The 19,432-nt window shown below is 46.6% G+C and overlaps 1 protein-coding gene across 6 annotated transcripts in view; it reads left to right on the top strand.

The window, feature by feature from the left end:
• The window catches only part of LOC125442724 (diacylglycerol kinase delta-like), a 58,613-nt gene that overhangs the window by 13,288 nt on the left and 25,893 nt on the right, over positions 1 to 19,432 (top strand). For 4 of the 6 annotated variants that reach the window (XM_048514345.1, XM_048514346.1, XM_048514343.1 and 1 more), the window contains exons 3-9: positions 9,128 to 9,238; positions 9,491 to 9,571; positions 9,733 to 9,837; positions 10,348 to 10,480; positions 14,897 to 15,003; positions 15,229 to 15,354; positions 16,727 to 16,829. In XM_048514345.1, the coding sequence (XP_048370302.1) occupies positions 9,128 to 9,238; positions 9,491 to 9,571; positions 9,733 to 9,837; positions 10,348 to 10,480; positions 14,897 to 15,003; positions 15,229 to 15,354; positions 16,727 to 16,829 (766 nt within the window). Of the gene's footprint in view, positions 1 to 1,948; positions 1,972 to 4,864; positions 4,885 to 9,127; positions 9,239 to 9,490; positions 9,572 to 9,732; positions 9,838 to 10,347; positions 10,481 to 14,896; positions 15,004 to 15,228; positions 15,355 to 16,726; positions 16,830 to 19,432 lie in introns of those variants that run through there. The other 2 variants (XM_048514347.1, XM_048514348.1) reach the window with 2 other exon arrangements.

Raw genomic sequence — 19,432 nt, 5'->3', positions numbered from 1 at the left:
TGGTCTAGTCAGGGCTGGAAAGCAGTGGCTTTTCTGCCCTCCAGCTACTGCAGCATTGCTGTGGGAAGAGGATGTCACCCTGCTGTGGAGGGTTCTTTTCCTTGCTTGTGCCACTGAGCTTGTGCCAGGCACACAGAGAGGTCTAGCAGGAATCCTGGCAGTTCATGGCGTCAAGTGAGCTGAGCATTTTGGCAGCGGAGAGGTGGGTTTTTTTTCCTGAAGGTGCAGCAGTTTGGACTGGAAGGGAGCGAAAGCAATGAAACATAATCTTCTTGGATTTTGATCACTGAAACTGTCTCACCAGACAGAGGTCAGGGTACACTTGTGAATATTTATAAGTATATATGTGGGGAAAGGTCACATTTGGTTAGTCTTGTGAGGCATCAGGTGGGAAAGAAGGCTTAGGACTGGGGGACACGCTTGGGGCATATCAACAGCTTTGTAGTGAGGCACAGAACATTTTTCAGGCGCTACTCTTAGGCCTCTGGTCCTGCCCTGGGGGAAAACATGTCCCAAGGCACTGCTTGTTGCCTAAAAGTGTAAATTTTACTAGAATCGTCCACAAGGTGCCATGTTTTACAGTTTTCTCCACTCCTTGCAGGGTCCCACTAGAACTTGACTTCCCTTTCATAGGAGAGTGGTTTTACTCTTGTGACTGTATGACCTCTCCCCCTCCCCAGCTTGGTGGTGGTACTTTTAAGCCAACCCAAGGGCTATTTTTAGCAGTTCCTCCCCGATAAGATCATGCCCTTCCACCTCTGTGTTGTGCTGCCTGGAACTGTTATGAATGACTCAGCCGCTGTGGCTTACAATCAGCAAACTGAACGTTTCCTCCTTGGTTTGCCTGCTGTCCTACTTCGGAGCCTGAGGCTGCTTGAGGGAGGGAGTTGCTTGTGGGTTTTTCTGCTGTTGACTGCTCTTGTCACTTGGGCATTAGTTAGGGCGAGATCTGGCACATTCCAAGAGCCATAACTATGTTTTCAGTGATGTGAATGTTTTCCTCAAGAGAAGAAGTTTTTTTTAGAAACCCACAGCAGTTGCAGGAACCTTCAGTTTGGAATGGAAGCTCATGCAGGTGAGCAGAGAATCTTTTTCACTTTCCTGTGGGCTGTTTTTGTTGTCAAAATTCTGTTTGATAAAAACAGCATTTTCCTTACTTGAACTGTGGCTTCATGTAGCAGATTTAATTTTAAGAACACCCAAGAAGGTGCATCCTGTGTAGGTGACTCTTTAGTAGTGGGAAAGGTGTGGAGATAGCTTTCTTTAGTCTCTTGTTTCACAGTGACCATTTAATGGCATCCAAATGGGACTGTCTGGAAGAGTCCACATTTATTATGGGCTTTGATATTTTTAAAAACCTGATGATTTCTGTCCTTTGATTCCTTGAAACGTGTAGTGCAGGTCACAGATCCTTGACACTCAATTCATTCCCTTCCTCTGATCTGCCTTCCCTTCAACTGGGATCTGTGGATGCTCAAGGCAATGTTTTCTTGGCTGAGGGATGATAGCTATGGTAGTAGGAGTGAAAGAGATCCTGTTCTCAAAATCATGGTGTCCACATCTTTAGAAAAACTATCACCCCACTTCATTTTGCAATATGTGTCTGAAAACAGCCTTAGAGAAAGAAAAAGAAAGAGACAGATAGGGAACGGAGGTTGCAGAGAGCAGAACTGGAAATTGCACCAGTATTTCCTGTGTCAGAATAAAGAAAGAACAGCGGGGTGGTTCTGGAAGTGCCCTTATTGCATCCAATCCAAACGGCTCTTGTTTTTTTCCAGTGCAGACAGACCTCTGGGAAAAAATGGTCCTGAAAGCAGGGCAGAAGTTTGCACTGCATGGTGCCGGTTGGCTGAACCCTATGATGTCATCATGAAATCTCTCTTTCTCCCTCCCCCCAACCCCAAGGAAATGTCACTTCAAAATATTAATAAGGCAGTGAATGATCTGATAAAACTCATGCACTTCAAAAAGGTAAGAAAAAATAGGCAACCTACCTGAAGGGGCTGGACTGACAGCTGTCTGTTCACATTACTTTCAATGTTCTTTATTAGATTTACTCTTCTTTGTCCTTATACTGTATATGCCTAATAAAGGTCTCTGAATCTGAATCAGTTCTGACTGACAGCAGAGATAATGTTTGATTTGTCAATCTGCTCTGGTAGTAGTTCTGATCTGAAGTGTTTGTCCCCTGCCGCCGCCACCCTGTGACTGAGGAATTATAAGCTGTGACTTCCACTCCGTCTTTTTTCAATCAGTCCAGATTCTTGGCTGTCTTTCCCATTTAAATCAGGGATCAATCTGTCTGTCTAGTCAGCTCCACACCACAGCTGTGGACCTGGGTGGCTTGAAGAGAAAAGCAAAGCCATCCGTTGCAATCTGGAAGTAAGATGGTTGTGGTGGGTTTTCCAGGCTGTGTGGCCATGGTCTGGTGGATCTTGTTCCTAACGTTTCACCTGCATCTGTGGCTGGCATCTTCAGAGGTGTATCACAGAGGGAAGTGTGTAACAGCCACAGATGCAGGCGAACTTTAGGAACAAGATCCACCAGACCACGGCCACACAGCCCGGAAAACCCACCACAACCAGTTGAATCCAGCCGTGAAAGCCTTCGACAATACATTGAAAGCAAGATTCTTTCTAGCACCTCCTATTGCTTGGTCACCAAATGTAAACGGTTTGGGGCCTGTTTTGGGATTTCCATCAGCAGCTTCTGCTATTGTGAGAGTGGGGGCTTGTGCCAGAGGGGCCAACATCCTGAGCTTGATTGATTGGAAACTGACCCTTGAAGCTTTATCAGGTTCTGAGACAGACATTAAGATGTTAATACAGAGCCTCAGATAATGGTGTATAGCTGTGGAGTTGTGAGTTGGAGGGGAAGAGGGAAGCTGTTCCATATCCTTTCTGAGCCAAGACTGATCACCTCTCCTGTAAAGAAAGAGGCCTGTTTTTGCTCACTCAAAAGATACTGGAGTTTTGACTCTAGAAAGTGGGACACAGCAGTTGAGGGAAGAACTGATTAGCGTATGGGAAGAGCAGAAACCCAGTTCTAAGGAAAGCAGGTTGCTGATCCGCATGTGTCCTAAGGGCTGGTCCGAAGGATCACCTGTGGCTTCTGGGATGCCCTGCCATTTGTGCTTAGGTAGATGGTCAAGGCCACCTCAGTTGTGGCAGTGCACCTCGGCAATTGTACTCTGTGCAAGCTTTACTTGGTACCTTCCTTGTTTGGCCTTGAGATTTTTGCCAAGAATCTTTTTATTCCCTCAGGTCAACTATTTGGTACAGCTGCTCTTTCTCCCTCCTCCCTTTCTTTTCATATGTGACTTTGGTCCATGAGGGCTTTTTGTTTTTGCTGCTGGACTGTCATGATGTAATTTTGTAGTGTTTTAATTTACTTATTGAATTTTTAATTACTGTTCGCCGCTTGAAGAAATTGACTTTTTGACAAGAGGCAAATGTGATCCTAATAAAAATTAATCATATGCCATCAATCCTGAGCTTGATGCTGTGTACATTTGACAAGGTACAGTAACCGGCCTGGTCCTCTGACCAGCATATCTCTGTGATCCTGCATCTTCCCATGCAGATTTGATCTCTTCACAGTGTGTATTTTGAAAAAGGTAGTGTGTGAAGGGGCTCTGAGAGTTGAGGTGGTTGTCATTGTTAAAAATGACAACTTCTTCCCCCTCCTCCCTTGTAATACTGCCAGGTAGAGTAGTAGTATGTAGTACTCTTATCTCAGTTTTTCTTTTTTGGGGGGGGGGAGGAGGGAGCACAAGGAGCTTCTCTTCCTATTTGAATTTTTAAAAATGAAACTGTCAAGTGATGTCAGGACAGCCTGGCCACCTGCTCCTGCTTCCAGGCTTGTTGCGGGGTCACTGCCAACGGTAGAGTTGCCACCCTCCAGCTGGGCCTGGAGTACTGGAATCTTCAGGTTTCAGAGGACCAGGCTGGTTACTGTAGCTTTTCAAATCCAGATTGGTCATCTTCAGATGGCAGAGGACTGTTCCTCTGGAGACAATGGCAGCTTCAGAGGACAAACTACCACACCACATCCCTACTGATCTCCCTCCCCACCCCTGCCTGTATCCCCAAATCTCAGGACTCTGACAATTGACCTCTGGGAGGGGGAGATGTTGCAGGTTTTGGGCTGGTCTTGCACAAGCCAAGCAAACCTGTTGTGGTGTTGTGAATGTGAGCGATTCCATCAGCTGTCCCATCAAGTGTGAGCCAGGAAGGCACTTTTAGTCCTTTGTTTAGTCCATGCCCTCCTGTAGCCTGTTCCCCCACCCCACCTGAAGGGAGGGGAGGGGGAGGTGGAACTGCCCTGCGCTGCTGCTCCTGCAGCTGTGCCCCAAGAGATGATGCTGACCTGCAGGCTCAGAGAGGCTCCTTAAGTCGCACAGTGAGGGCTCCAGGTTTTTATTCCCCTCTGTCAGTCAGGCAAAGAGCAAAAGGCTCGGCAGGAAGCCAGGCACATGTTCCTGTTCTCCTTTGCCTGACTTGGTCTTCCTCTTCCAGCATCTCCTGCTCTATTTTTATCCCTTGTCCGTCCACCTGCTGCTTCCCTGATTCACTTCCTCGTTGTTTACCTGCATGGCAAGAAAGGCAGGTGCGGCTCATTTAGCATGCCGGCCTCCCATTTGCTAGGGAGGCTCCTCTGAGAAGACAGTCTCTTGTGCTGTGGAGCCCCAGGCAGACTTGTCCCCCTTGACGCAATGAATGGCCAGTTAAGGCCGGAGGAGAGAAGAGCACAGAAGGAATGCGTGGCTGGAGGCTGGTGATCCGACGGGGCAAGGTTTGGACAACTGTACACTGGAAGGGGCTGAATGTTTCCCCTGCCTGCTCGTTCCCTCTCTTTCTGTTTCCTCAAGGGCGCATTCACGGGGTGAGTGGGTGTTTCATTCCATACTGGGCATGGAGGAGGTGGTGCAGAGCAGTGAAACTCTTGTACTCTCCAAAAGTGAATCACAGGATGTACCTGGCTGTATCCTGGACCAGTACTGGTGATACTCCAGGAAGAGTGTATTGTACTGTTCTTGATTGAGACGTGGTGCTTTTCAGCAATGGGGGGAAAATGGAAGCACTGGCCTGTGACTTCAAGGACAGGTTTGTTGGCTGTCCTCCTCTTTGCTACTTTTTTTGGGAACATCCATCAGTTGTATTTGTTCTCCCTTAGGTGCGCCATCTCCATAATGTACAGGAATCAACGTAGAGGAAACTGGTTGTTGTGGGTTTTCCGGGCAGTGTGTCCGTGGTCTGGTAGATCTTGTTCCAAACGTTTCGCCTGCATCTGTGGCTGGCATCTTCAGAGGTGTATCACAGAGGGAAGTCTGTTAGGGACACAGTGTCACTGGACTTCCCTCTATGATACACCTCTGAAGATGCCAGCCACAGATGCAGGTGAAATGTTAGGAACAAGATCTATCAGACCTCGGCCACAGAGCCCGGAAAACCCACAACAACCAGTTGAATCCGGCTGTGAAAGCCTTTGACAATACATAGAGAAAACTGTTTACATTTACATTTCCATCTCCTCCTTGTTGTTCATATAATGATCATAGCGTCAGGAGTGGGGGAAATGCTTTGGAAGACAAGAGGTCCTGCTTAACCTGATGAAAAAATGGGATGATCCCCAAATACAAACTTGCAACTCTGTTGCAAAGGTAGCCACAAAACCCTTTGAAGAGGAGGCGGGCTGCCTCCTTCACACACTTCCACTGTCTTTCCAGCACAGGCTAGTTTTACTTCCTTTTGAGGCTGGGGCTCAGACTATAAGGGAGAGCTGGGGCAGCCAAGGAGAGGGAGAGGGAAGCATAGAGTTTGTGTGTGTTTACCCTGAATTTTCCTCCAAAGGACCTTTGTTTGGTCCTTCTCAAAATAAACAAGGCTAGAATAATTTCTACCTGGGTTAGGTAAGATAATGTAAGGATTCCAGGGCACTTAGTGATCAGGTCGATTTTTTTTTAGCTTGCCTTTCCCCAGCTGCCTAAAGCTCTTTGTCAGCCCTGCAGGTCCTCTTGTGGGAGGAATGCTGCTTTGTCTTCCAGTTAAGGCAGGGGTCTGCAACCTGCGGCTCTCCAGATGTTCATGGACTACAATTCCCATCAGCCCCTGCCAGCATGGCCAATTGGCCATGCTGGCAGGGGCTGATGGGAATTGTAGTCCATGAACATCTGGAGAGCCGCAGGTTGCAGACCTGAGTTACGGTTTGCACCCACCTTGTGCCTTGTGTCCTCAGTGGTGCTCTTTCATTTTCAGAATCCTAAGGTATGCAGAAAAATGTGGGTTGCACCCAATGGGGTTTTCCAGGCTCAATATCTGACATTAGCTTGTCTTCATTAATACATTAATGAAGCTTGACATTAGCTTGTCTTCATTAATACAAAGCAGGAAATGTTTACATGGTGTTTACATGGACAACTTAATCATTGAGCTATTAGTACCCCACTTTTCCTCCAAAGTAGCTTATGATGCTGTTCTCCCTCCTCTGTTTTATTCTTATAACAAGAACCCTGGGAGGACAGTTACACTTAGAGAAAGTGACCAGCCCCAGGTCACTCAGCGAGCTTTCATGGCAGAGTGGGAAGTCAAGCATAGACCACAGATTCTAATCCAAAACTTTAACCACTACACCAGCCGATGTGTGTGTGCTCTGTAAAAGAAACCTCCATGTAGTATACCACTCTATACCAGTTGTCAGTGTCACCCTTTCTGCACAAACCAAATAAAACGTTTTGAGGCAGGAAATAAAATGTTTCCTCCATGAAGTTCCACATGGTTTTTAGCCTAAAACGTTTTATTTCCTGCCTGAAAATTTTTTATTTGCATGCTGTTCCCCAGCTATTCTTTCTTGAAAATGGTTTGAAAACGTTTTCACTTGATGTGCCATCTCTTTAAAACATTTTCCACATCTCTCGGCAGTCCCCAGACTTCCTGTTCAGCACTATTTTTCTGAGCGTGCACCAGCCGTCTCACAATGTATTTGTCAGATATTTTTTTTATTTTGGGGAGTTGTGTCTATGTAGCTATGAGTTCTAGATACGAACTCTAGAGAATTGCAGCATGAGGCTTTGAAGCTTCATAGCTGCGAATCTCAGAAGAAAGTAAAAGAAAACAGAATGACGACAAAATGGTGGCTAGGAGGCATTTTCGAGGGGAGGATGAGTGCAGACAAGTGGGTTTTTAAAAAAACATTTGCAAAACGTTTTCAGGGGCTTGTGCGGAATTAGCCAGGCCTGTGGGGGGAGGGGTGTTGGATGGGGAGGGGGTATTATCTTCATACCCAGCTTGAGGGTATTCTGATCTCATGTGGTTGGACACTGTGGACTAGGTGGACCTTTGGCCTGATCCATCAGGGCTCTCCTGCAATTCTCTCAAGTAATTCTCAGCTGGAAAAAAACTTTAACTCCGTAGGCTTTTCTGGAAGGCATAACTATTATCCTATGCAAATCAAAATGTATTTCTATGAAGCTGCCTGCAGTGCCATCTTTGTGAATTAAACTATGCTAAGACTTCCTGAGAGTGTGTCCCCGAACAAGGAGCTGTCAAGTCAAGAAAAGCCCAAGTTGCTGCCATTCTTTGTGTGCACCTCTTGTCCTGTGCAGCATGTTAAATTAACCCGGGTTAAATGTGGATTTATTGTTCATTGGTATCTAATAAAATTAGCTTCCTGGTTAATTGGAGGAAGAGAGCTTCAATAGTATTGTGATTTGCATCTTATTTAAATACCAATTGGATACTGCTAGCAGGCCCAGGTGGCAGCGAGTTCAAGGAGCAGCTCATGTTTGGCAAACAAGGATTAATCCTCTGCAAACACAGCCTGGGGAGCTGAGTAAATAGGAGCCGGGCAGGTTGCTTATGTACCTGCTTGGAAGGGAAGCCTCTTTAGCCTGCCGCAGGCAGAAATGGGAGCCCAGCAGCATTCCTCAAGTCCCTGGACTGCCTGTGATCTCTCTATTGTTCAAAGACCAAGGGGGGGGGGTGTGTGAACCAAGGGCCAAATTACGCCTCCTACAGAGTTCCTTGATTCTTGAACAAGACCTTTTCTTTGTGCTGTGCGTTTGCCACAGAAAATCCTGATTTTAACCCTGCAAAGCAAAATATTCTGGCAGAACATAGTTCTACTCTATAGTATTACTAACTCTAACTTTGCTATTTATAATTGCATTTGGGATTTGTATAACACTGCTGAGCATTCCAAGGACTTCATGTGAATTAGCACAGAATTAACACAACTCCATGAGGTGGATTGGGGGTATCACCCCTGTACTGCAGGCTAGCAGGGGCTGATGCATAGAAAGCCCTGTCTTAATGAATTTGTGGGAGAGGCAAAATTTGAACCAGGGACTTCCTGATTCGTCTCTTTGAATCACCAAGCTGTGTTCAGGTTCTGTCACTCTCTTTGTCTTTTTGCCTGTGGCTGGAAGCCCATTCAGGTGTGATGCAGCCCTTCCTGACAGCTTGTGCTTGTGGATGATGAGTTGATACTCCCTCTGTGCAGCAGTTTGGCCTGGCTGATCTTCAAAGCTCCTTCCACCTTTCAAAGCAGTAGAAAGATCAAGTTTTTCTGTCCTTGCATTTTATCAGTCTGCTGTTTCTGCATTTGCAATCAAAAAAACCCGTTACCTTTGTCCTCTTTCATCGTGGAGTTGCCCTTGCTGGTTCCAAAGGCCAAAGTCTCACGTAGCTGTAAGGTGGGCAGAGAAACGTGTAGCTATCCAGGGAAAGCCCTTTGGTCCTGCTACAGACATTGGGAATAGGTGTTCATATGAGCAGTAGCTGTGTGTATGTACTTATGCTGCTCTCTCAGGGGCTGATGGCCGATTGGGGGATCTGATGCCTTAGGTAGGCTTAGTGGTAACAGGCAGGGGGGAGTGACCCAGCAGTTATCGCAAGCCATAGGCAACAGTGAGAGACTGTGGCTGAATGCAGGGATTGGTGAGAAGTACAGTGGCCCAGCCTGCCACTGTAGGGTGCAAATATGACAGCCACCAGTACCTGATTAACAAACTGAGAAACCAAAGTACTGAGCAGATGGTAGGACCCTGCGTGCTCTTCCTTTAAAATGTAGTGCTCTGGTGATGGGTTCTAATGCCAAGGAATTGGGGCCTTTCTTCATTTATCTGCAGAAGAGCGTGAAGGAGGGACTCCTGCTGAAGCAGACAAGCTCCTTCCAGAGGTGGAAGAGGCGGTACTTCAAACTGCGCGGGCGGACCCTCTACTACGCCAAGGATTCTAAGGTAAGTTCTCGTCTGCCTTTCAGAGGGAATTTTGGCTACCAAAAAACTATATATATATATATGTCTGCTACCAAAAAACTCAGTTTTCTTCATCTGTGTAGTGTTCTGGGCAAGATTTGAGACTGTTTAAAAGCTGGAAAGATCTGGGATGAACAGAAGAGCAGACGGCCAGCTGCACCACTGGCCTAAAATATTAAGCAGCCCAGGCTTCATCTCTGGCACTGGCTTTGCCTTCTCCCTTGTTTTTTCCAGTCTCTGATCTTTGATGAAGTAGACCTGTCAGATGCCAGTGTAGCAGAAACCAGCACCAAGAATATTAACAACAGCTTCACGGTAGGTCTGCCTCCTGTGCCCCACGGGATTGCTGCATAGGTTTTCAAATGATCCGTGGGCTCAGAGGCTTTAGACCAAGTCCCCCGGAAGCCTTTCTTCCTTCTCCTTTGCCCGGATCAGTCAGTTCTGGCGGCTCATCCAAGGCAGCCCTTCTTCTCTAGGTTATTACACCATTCCGAAAACTCATCCTCTGTGCAGAGAATCGGAAAGAGATGGAAGACTGGATTGGTGCCCTGAAGTCTGTCCAGAAATGGGAAATCAATGAGGTAGGAGAAGCAGAGATAAATTGGGGGGGAGTGAAGCACTGTGCCATGCGAAGGGAGCAGGAAGGAGTTAACCTTTACACCTGCAAGAACTCTTTCAGGGTGTGGCCCTGACACAGTGGGGTTTGTGTTTGCACCATTTGATGCAGTCCTCCATGACATAACCTGGTAATAAGCCCCTCCCCAACTTATAAGAGAGGTATGTGAATGGACTGGTTGCTGGAAGCCCTTTCTGACACATAGAAGGTGTGGAGTGGTCATGGCAGAACTTGCTCACTTTTCTGAGAACTGTCCCTCCTATAAATGTGCTATCCAAAAAACACAGAGGTATTTGTCAAGTGGGGGAATGTGAGAGTGCCCATCGGGAGATTCCTTTAACCAGAGTGACTGTCCTCCTCTGAAGCCAGTTCTGGTAAGAGACAGAAGCCCTTGTAGTTGAAGCCCCTCTCTTATGCACTCCTCAGCCTGTCACCTTCTCCTCTACTAACACCCCCTACTTCTACGTTGTTTCAGGCCTCCCAGTTCAACATGGAGCACTTTTCTGGCATGCACAACTGGTATGCCTGTTCCCATGCTCGGCCCACCTTTTGCAATGTCTGCCGGGAGGCACTGTCTGGAGTCACCTCTCATGGTCTTTCTTGTGAAGGTAATTGGTTGTTTTGTCTTGCTTGCAAACCTTTCCCCTTCAGGGACAACAATGGAAAGTGAATGAAAGAGGTAAGCTAAAATGCTGTTCTTTGCAGCAAGGAAGTCAAGGCCATCAATAATTTCTTGTCTTAGTGGTGCAAACTGGTAAAATTATGTTCCCTATACTCCCTACTCCAGCAAAAGGTACCGGTAACTTTAAACAATCCTGCCCATACCACCTTTCCTTGGTGAGGCACTAAACTGTTTAAAGTGTAATTTAGTAATTTATTGTAATGATAGAAATTGCTTATTGCTTTGAGATATTTGATTATATAAAATAGAATATATCTGCTCTAAGTAAACAAAAAAGGCCACTAAAGCATGTAGACCCACATGGACCATGAACTAAACTGAGTCTTGCATCTTGTTTCACCCAGTGGCCAAATGCCTGCCCTGGAGAGTTAACAAAGTCAGCATAAAAGGCCATCCCAATGTTGTCTCCTAGCAATGGTGTTCAGAGGTTAGCTGCATTTGAATGTGAGGTTCCCTTTAATGATTGTGGCTAGAAGCAATTGATGAACCTCGCTTCCATGAAGCTCGCTAATTTCCTTTTAAAGTCATCTATGCCAGTGGCCTAATTTAGAACTAAATTATTCCACTTTATTTCTTCTCCCACTTCAACCATTTGTATCTATAATGTTCTAAAAGCTTTAACACATTTTATAGTGGATGCACACTGATACTCCCCCATCACACGCACATGTACTTTTTGATACAGAAGGAACCCCCACACACAAATACTCTCTTACTTTTAAGATCACACAGACAAACAAACCAGCCTCAGTAAATGCATACTCCCCTCCCCTCAGAAGAACCAAACAGAAGTTTTTGGGAGGTGAATGGTAGATTTAGGTGGTCATTTGAATTTGCACTTTCGTAGTACAGTAGGAATCACTTGCAACTGGTTTGTCTTATCCATGCAGGGAAATCCAGTTGTGAATTATGGGTATAAGTCTGTGGTGACGAACCTTTGGCACTCCAGATGTTATGGACTACAATTCTCATCAGCCCCTGCCAGCATGGCCAATTGGCCATGATGGCAGGGGCTGATGGGAATTGTAGTCCATATCATCTGGAGTGCCAAAGAGTTAAGCTTTCTATTCAAGTGCTGTTCTTTGCAGCCTCACCTTCAGATATGGAGTGGGTTACAGACAACAACTTGAAAAGGGGGTTTTTAGTGGTATCATCTCACCTTCAGAAAGTGCTTCCTCTTGAAGCTCAACTGGCACCTACTCTACTGTCTTTCAGATGTCAGGCCAAAACATTTCTTTCTATCCAAGGATTTCAAGCCTTATTGAACCTGCAGGCACTTCAGGGATTGTTTTTAGAAATAATAGTGACGCTACCACAGAAATACTGTCATAGGGCAGGGATCAGTTGCAAAATGGCTGCTGCAAGGTATGGCCAATAACAATGCACTGGGAAGTTCCAAACTAAGCAACTTCTCATGACTGGGACAGCTGTTCCAAAAGGCACTCAGTGCATGTACAAATGCACAGATGCCTCCAGGGCTCATCTAAGCTTGTCAGTCCCTGTTGTAGGCAGACACTCAGCAACTGAAGTTGGAAGCAGTCCACAGCCAAACCAGTAGTTGAATGCACACCAAGGTATCTAAGCACCAAATACAGAAGGGTGTAGCAAAGCCAAGCCAGAAGTATGAACTGAGGGCAAAACAAGGATTAAACAGGATCATTGGTTTCAGAGTCAAAACACAACATTGCTATCACAACTTGGTTCTGGCCTCTTATATACTGAATACCCCACCCAGCAGTATAAATCCCATACAGCTGGGTTGCCTCACTCTGGCTCCTGAAAACACTTCTCACTGAGACGGGCTCGCCCCAGAGCTGCTAATCTGCTGCTTTTCCTGTAAACTGGCATGCAACTTCTTCCATCGTTGCTCACAGGGCTCTGGGAACAGAGGGGGTGAGCAAGCTGGTGCTGAATCTTCTGTACAGGGCTTGAGGTAAGGAGGCTGCAGAGTCTCAGACCTCGAGCCTGACTGTGGCTTTAAGACTTTGTGCTCTCTCTGAGCCTCTGGTTCTGGTTCTGGTCCTGCAGGGAACATTGGAGGCTCAGGATCTGAGTCTGCAGGCTGGACCCTGTTGGATCAGACCAGTGGACCATCTAGTTCAGCATTCTGTCTCACAAAGTGGCCAACCACTTCCTCTGAATGTCTAACAACAGGGCACAGAAGCCGAGGCATAATGAGTTGGCATTTCCTACTTCCTTCCTCACCTGCTGCTGGAGAAAAAGAGGCAGGGAGGGAGGAGAGCTGTAGGGGGTAGGGGCAAGGCCCAGCTGGCCAATCCCAGGCCCGTAGAGAGGCGAGCCCCTCAGCTCAGACTCAGCCCTGGAGAGTTTCTAGGGCAGGTGTCTACAACTCGTGGCTCTCCAGATGTTCATGGACTACAAATCCCATCAGCCAAATTGGCCATGCTGGCAGGGGCTGATGGGAATTGTAGTCCATGAACATCTGGAGAGCCACAGGTTGCAGACCCCTGTTCTAGTCCAAACTGGCATGGGGAGAACGCAATTTCAGTTCTTGCCCTGATGCCAGTTTCTGTAGATACACCCTTCCCAATGTTGCCTACTGCCTCTGAACATGGAGGTTCCCTTTAGTTACCATGACTAGTAGCCACTAATAGACCTATCCTCAGTGGTGGGATTCAAATAATTTAACAGCTAGTTGTTACAAGCACCATTTTAACAACCGGTTCTTCCGAAGTGGTGCGAACCTGCTGAATCCCACCACTGCCTATCCTCCAATGAATCTATCCAACCCCCTGTCATCAATGTTCATTAATGTAAAAAGACAGGAGAGATTAGCAAAAAATCTCACTAAGAATTCTTTGAGGATCACTAAAAATATAAGTGTGATAAGTTGAGACATGCACTTGGATTTCCAAGAACATTTAGACAAAGTCCTTCACTAAAGCTCATGAACAGAGTTGGATAAGAAGCCCTCTCATGGATGAATAACTTAAATTTTTAAGTTTTAATAGGCATCAGTAGGCAGTTCTTGTAATGGAGGGGTATAAGAAAGAACCCCCTTTCCACTACAAGATATGTGTTTAATGAATGGCGCCATTTTATTTATTCATTAATGATCAACTGTTAAGGGTAGCCAAGTTTGTGGATGACCCCAAATTTATGTGTGATTGCTGCATAGCAGACAATTGAGAGCTCTGAAATGGTCTCTTTAAACTGGGTCAGTTGGTAACAGAATGGCAAACGCGACCCAATATAAGTAAGTGTAAAGTGATGCACATCTAGGGCAGAATATCCTAATTATATACTCTCCCTGATGAGCTCTGAACTGGTGGTGACAATTGATGAGAAACTTGTGGTGTTGGACATTTTAAAAAAATCAATTCTTTGGGCAGAACAGTTAAAAAGACAAGCTGACACTGAAGTCTGAGGTTAAGAAACCATGTCAAGTTCTTTGCTTCTGACAGAAGGAATTGGAAATAAAATTGCCAGTATCAAAGCATCTGCATCTTCACCAAAGGTGCACTTTCAGCTGCAATACTGTACAATGGTGATTTTAAAAAATATCCTAGAGCTGGAAAAAGGTGTGGAAAAGGACAACTCAGACTGATAGATGGATTGGAGCATCTTTTCTGTGAAGGCAGGTTAAGAGCAGGTGTATTCTAATCTGGAGGAACCAGGTTTGATTCCCTGCTCTGCCACCTGAGCTGTGGAGGCTTATCTGGGGAATTCAGATTAGCCTGTGCACTCCCACACATGCCAGCTGGGTGACCTTGGGCTAGTTACAGCCTTTCGGAGCTCTCTCAGTCCCACCAACCTCATAGGGTGTTTGTTGTGAGGGGGGAAGGGCAAGGAGATTGTAAGCCCCTTTGAGTCTCCTCCAGGAGAGAAAGGGAGGGATATTTTATTTATTTTATTTATTTATTGTTTCGGCTTTTATACCGCCCGATCCCCAGAGGGCTCCGGGCGGTGAACATAAATCCAAACTCTTCTTCTCTTCTTCTTCTTAAGGATTTTCCAGTTCAGAAAAAAAGAATTGCTAGGGGGTGACGTGATAGAGGTTTAGAAAGTTATACAGAAGGTACAGAAGGTAGAAAGAGAGAACTTTAGTCTCTGTCCCATTTATTAAACCCCCTTGATGCAAGACAGACAAAATGAAGTCCTTCATGCCATGTGTAATTAATTTAAAGATTTTTTTTTCTCAACAAATGGGGCTCACATTGCTTTAAAAAGAGGCATAGACCAATTTGTTCAAAATCTGTCTGTTGCAACCACTGTTGGAGACAGGATATTAGCCAGGATGTACCCATTAGGATGTTCGTACATTCAGAGTCTTCCTTCCAGCAAATCATCAGTGGCTTGATTTTTCATCCCCTCTTCCTAGTTTGCAAGTTCAAGGCCCACAAACGCTGTGCTGTGAGAGCTACCAACAACTGCAAATGGACCACTTTGGCCTCCATAGGAAATGACATCATTGAGGATGAAGATGGGGTAATGTTGAAAAATCTTCCTTCCTACACCCTCCCCTGCACCACCACTGTAGCTGCTGGGGTCTGATAGCCTTGCTGCATTTAGCTCTTGGGGTTGAGGGTTCATGCCGGACGTTGCGCATTGTGGCATCATCCTCTGCTGCATATCTCTGTGCCTCCTGCAAAGGATGAGTCCAGATCTGCAGGCACGTGAGCCCTCTAAGCTCTTTGGTCCTTTGCCTCTCAGGTGGCCATGCCCCACCAGTGGCTGGAAGGAAACCTCCCGGTCAGTGCCCGCTGTGCTGTTTGTGACAAGACGTGTGGGAGTGTGCGGAGGCTGCAGGACTGGCGCTGTCTCTGGTGCAAAGCAATTGTAAGAGCCACTCCTCCTTCTGTTCTCACTCTCCTTTTTGACAAGTCTTTCTCGCCCCCTCCCTCCCTCCCCCACCCACCCACCCACCCAGGCGTAGTTCAGTAGAGTCTCTACAATCCCAGTATGTCATTGTGACAGCTTTTCTGAAGTACGACCAGACCAGATTACTAGTAGTTTGATTTGTGCATGTGCTAGGAACTCTCAGCTGATATGGGGGTGGAAAACCAGCAGTTCTGGGGAAGGGGGGAGGGTTTGTTCTCACAGATGCACCCTGGGAGTTTCAAAATTCCTGTTCTTTTGTAGAAGGCTTAGAAGTGCATGTTTTCCCCACCCCTTTGCACAGAAAACTAAAAGCCACTGAGGCTGCAGAAGGGATGAATGGGAAAGCTGGGAAGAGGGGAAAGAGCGAGGGAGAGGGCTACAAGAATGAAAGGCAGCTTGGGGCCAGGGGAGTAAGGTTTTTGTAGCTATAGGAAAGAAACACAATTCTTGGGATGGACCTGGTAATGCTTTGCTGATCTCTCAGCTCTATGTATAGAGAGCACAGATGCAATGTAGCTGTTCTGCCTTGTGCACCAGCCCGGTCTCTGAACATCTACACAGGGGCTTAGTGCATGGGGCATGGTTATTGACCTGTGATGTGGGTCGTGCGTACACCTGATCAATATGTGCATGGATGTTTGGAGATGGAGTTGACATACCAAGTGGGAGGAGCAGGCATGTACATCCATTCTCCTCCAAGTATCCAGGAGAGCGATCCACAAAGTATCATCTGATCCCGTCCCTTGGTACATGCAGCTGATGTAATGTGTTAAGAAGACTATTAAGTGAATTGCTTTTGTAGTTCATTCCTAAAGGATTTGGGATTAGTCCACTGTGTGGAACTCCTTGCCTGGCAGAATGGAAAAGAAGCTGACTCTCAAGAATGCGTGGCCATCCATAGAGAGAAGAGTAAATTAGAGTGCAGGCTACTGGGAAACCGTACGGCTGAAAACAGGATATTTACAAAGCTGTAACCATTTAAAATGTTGATCTTGTCTTTTTGCCAAGCAGGCTCATGAGTGGCTGAAGCCCAATTTAATTTAATTATTTTGCATTGTGCCTTATCTGTTCTGCCGGGGAAGGGAGGTCTGGGAGAAGCCTGTGCTCTCCACACAACAGTGAAAGCTGTTCAAAGTTGCAAAACGCTGTCTTGCAATATGATAAGTGGGCGAGACAGGCTAGTATTTCTCCCTATCTCCAAACCTTTAGACTCCAAATACAGGACAGTCTCCTGTTTCCAAATCCCTCACAAGTGACTGTAGATCCCACCCGTCTTGCTGTGGGAAGGAATTATGTGCTTAATGGCTTCTGTTGTTCTTGTCTTTGCCAGGTCCACAGTGCATGCAAGGAGCAGCTGGGGAAGAAGTGCCCCTTGGGGCAGTACAAGGTGTCCATCATCCCCCCTACCATCCTCAACAGCATTGACTCGGATGGTAAGGCTTGGATATGTGCCTGAAGTACAGCAGGCCTCCGTGGGCCTAATCTGGCAGGCGGGTTACCTGCTAATCATTTGTAAGAGTGGCGCTTTTTGTTCAGTCAATGTTGAAAATGCATGATGTGCTGAGCAGTCTGAGCAGCTGCAAGCAGAGGCGTAGCAAGGCGGGAAAGCGCCCAGTGCACTGGTGTGTCTTCCATCCCTGCCCCGGAACTCCCCCGCCCCAGAACACTCCCGCCATGCCCCTGGAACACCCTCACCTCACCCCCACAAGGAGTTATGCACCACACACACACACCTTCTTGGAGCTACATCTCTAGCTGCAAAGTAGTGGAGCTTCTTGCCCTTCCTGAATAGCTGCTAGGCTTGTTCTGTCCAGCTTCTTCTCCTAGCTTCTGTTGCATTTTCGGCATGCTCCTAGTCAGCCCCTTAGCTCAATTTGGACAGTGGTGATGGAAAAGTTATCCCATTGCTCTTTGGTGTTCTATCGACTAGATTTCCTCTTGGCTGGGAAAAAACACTGTAGAGAGGCTGGACTTGTGAGCTGGATTCAGCCATCCATCTTTAACTGTAGTGTTCTCTTGGAATAGATTTGGACATTTTCTCCTGTTGGACCTCTTTATGAGGCCTCAGACCGCATTCCCTACACTCCTGAGAGGAGAAATTCCAGAGTGCTTGTGGGGCAGGGGTGACTGCAGCTGGAAGATTGAAAGCTGCCAAACTCTCTGCGGATGTAGTGGTTTCAGCCTGCCCTCCTAATCGGAGAAAGTTCTGAGCTTATGCTTTAGTGAATTTGCTACTCATGGAGTTCTCTGTGCTTTGGGGTGTGGGTAGTTTGCCTTTGGAGGGCATGAAGGATTACTCTAGTTACCTTTGGAGTGTCTGTATCAGATGCCCTCTCTCCCCCAATCTAAGGCTAGATAGGTGGCAACCTGAAAAAAGTCTTCCTTGACGTTGGCACCAAAACATGGGAACCCCCTCTCAGAGACATTAGCATTGTCTTCTGCCAGTGGGTGATGACTTTTTGTTTGTTTGCTTGGTGTTTTCCCATTCACTGTTATTGGCTCTGATCCCTGGTTGTGTTATGTGTGTTTTTGCGTTCATATGTTTTATTGAGTTGTTTAAATATTTTATGTATACTTACAATATAAATGTAGTTTGAATGTCTTGATGTTTTAATGTCAAAACGGTTTAATGTTTTGATGTTTGCTGCCTTGGGGGACCCTACTTGGGTGGAAAGGCTGCATAGAAATATTTCAAGTAAACAAACAAGCAAAAGGGCTGTCTGCCACTAAGAGAATTTGTTTTGAATTTCAGGGCATGTATAGAAAATCATAGATGTGGAGCCAGCATGGTGTAGGGGCTACAGAATTGGACTAGCATCTGGGAGACCCAGGGCCACTCCCCACTCACCATAAGCCGCGGGGTCACCTCTTTAAAAGACACGAGGAGGATGGACGTTCCCCACGTCACCAGCGCCCACTGCGCAGCTGCCCTTAATTTGCCGCTCTCCCATCTCCTTGTCGCGCGGCAAATTAGGTCCTCTGAAAAGAGCAACATTTTCAAAAACCCCGCAGGTGCCGCAGGGGGGTGGGGAACCTCGGCTGTTTACTTCGCTGACTGATTCGGGCTCTGATGCGCGAGCTTCCGGTAATCCAGGAAACAGGGAACCCGCTCATTTTGTTTTAGGGAGGGTATTCCCGTCCAAGAAAGTGCTTTCGAAATTGAGGCGTGTGCACAACAAGACATGCCTAACATTGCTCTTTGCTCTTTTTTGCTTGAGCTCCACTGTTTTGCAGCTTGGCAAAGTGCTGCTGAGCACAGGGTTGTCGGCGGTGTAAACCGAAACCGATATTTACTTTCATTTTTCTGCCCAAGCAATTTGCAACAGGTAGTGACGTCAGCATGTGCAGACGTCTTAAAACAATGCGTTCAGCTTATCCAAACTAACTTTTCGGGTCAGCCAATCAAAATGGAGCCTCCGCCCGCCGGCTGACAACCGCTTTCCCGCGTGTAAATGATGCACACGCGTGCCAGCCAATCAGAACGCTCGATTGCCTCTTTGACTCTTGATGTGGAACCCCGCGCTATTTCCTGAATGGAAAATGAGTGGGGAACAAATGTCTCCGTTGTCAAAAGCCACGGAGGCTTTTCTACGAGGGGTCGCTGCGGGGTTGCACTCAGACGAGGCAAGTGGGGAGTGGCCCCCAGTTTCTAAAGCCCACTCTGCTGTGGAAGATTGCTAGGTGACCTGGCGCCAGTCACACTCTCTCAGCCTAACCTGCCTTACAGGGTTGTTGTTAGGATTAAATGTGGTTTTCCAGATGTTCATGGACTGCAATTCCACTTGGCAGGGGCTGATGGGAATTGTTGTTCATGAACATCTGGAGAGCCAGTTTGCAGACCCTTGGATGGGAAAGTGATGTTGTAAATATTTTGGGTTTTCACAGGGTTGGGGGAAAGTTGGGTTGTTGTTTTTCATTTGTAAAAGGCAAATGGTGCATGCAGCCCAAATTTGGATTGGGGCTGTGCAGAGAGGGGAATGCTTTTTAATCCCTGTTTGGTTTTGATATCACATCGTTTTTTCAGTTTATAACGGTA

This window comes from Sphaerodactylus townsendi, linkage group LG13, assembly GCF_021028975.2.
Source record: "Sphaerodactylus townsendi isolate TG3544 linkage group LG13, MPM_Stown_v2.3, whole genome shotgun sequence".
NCBI classification, from domain to species: Eukaryota; Metazoa; Chordata; class Lepidosauria; order Squamata; family Sphaerodactylidae; genus Sphaerodactylus; species Sphaerodactylus townsendi.
Note: the sequence above shows the minus strand (reverse complement) of the source record. Positions and strands in the feature narration are given on the sequence as shown.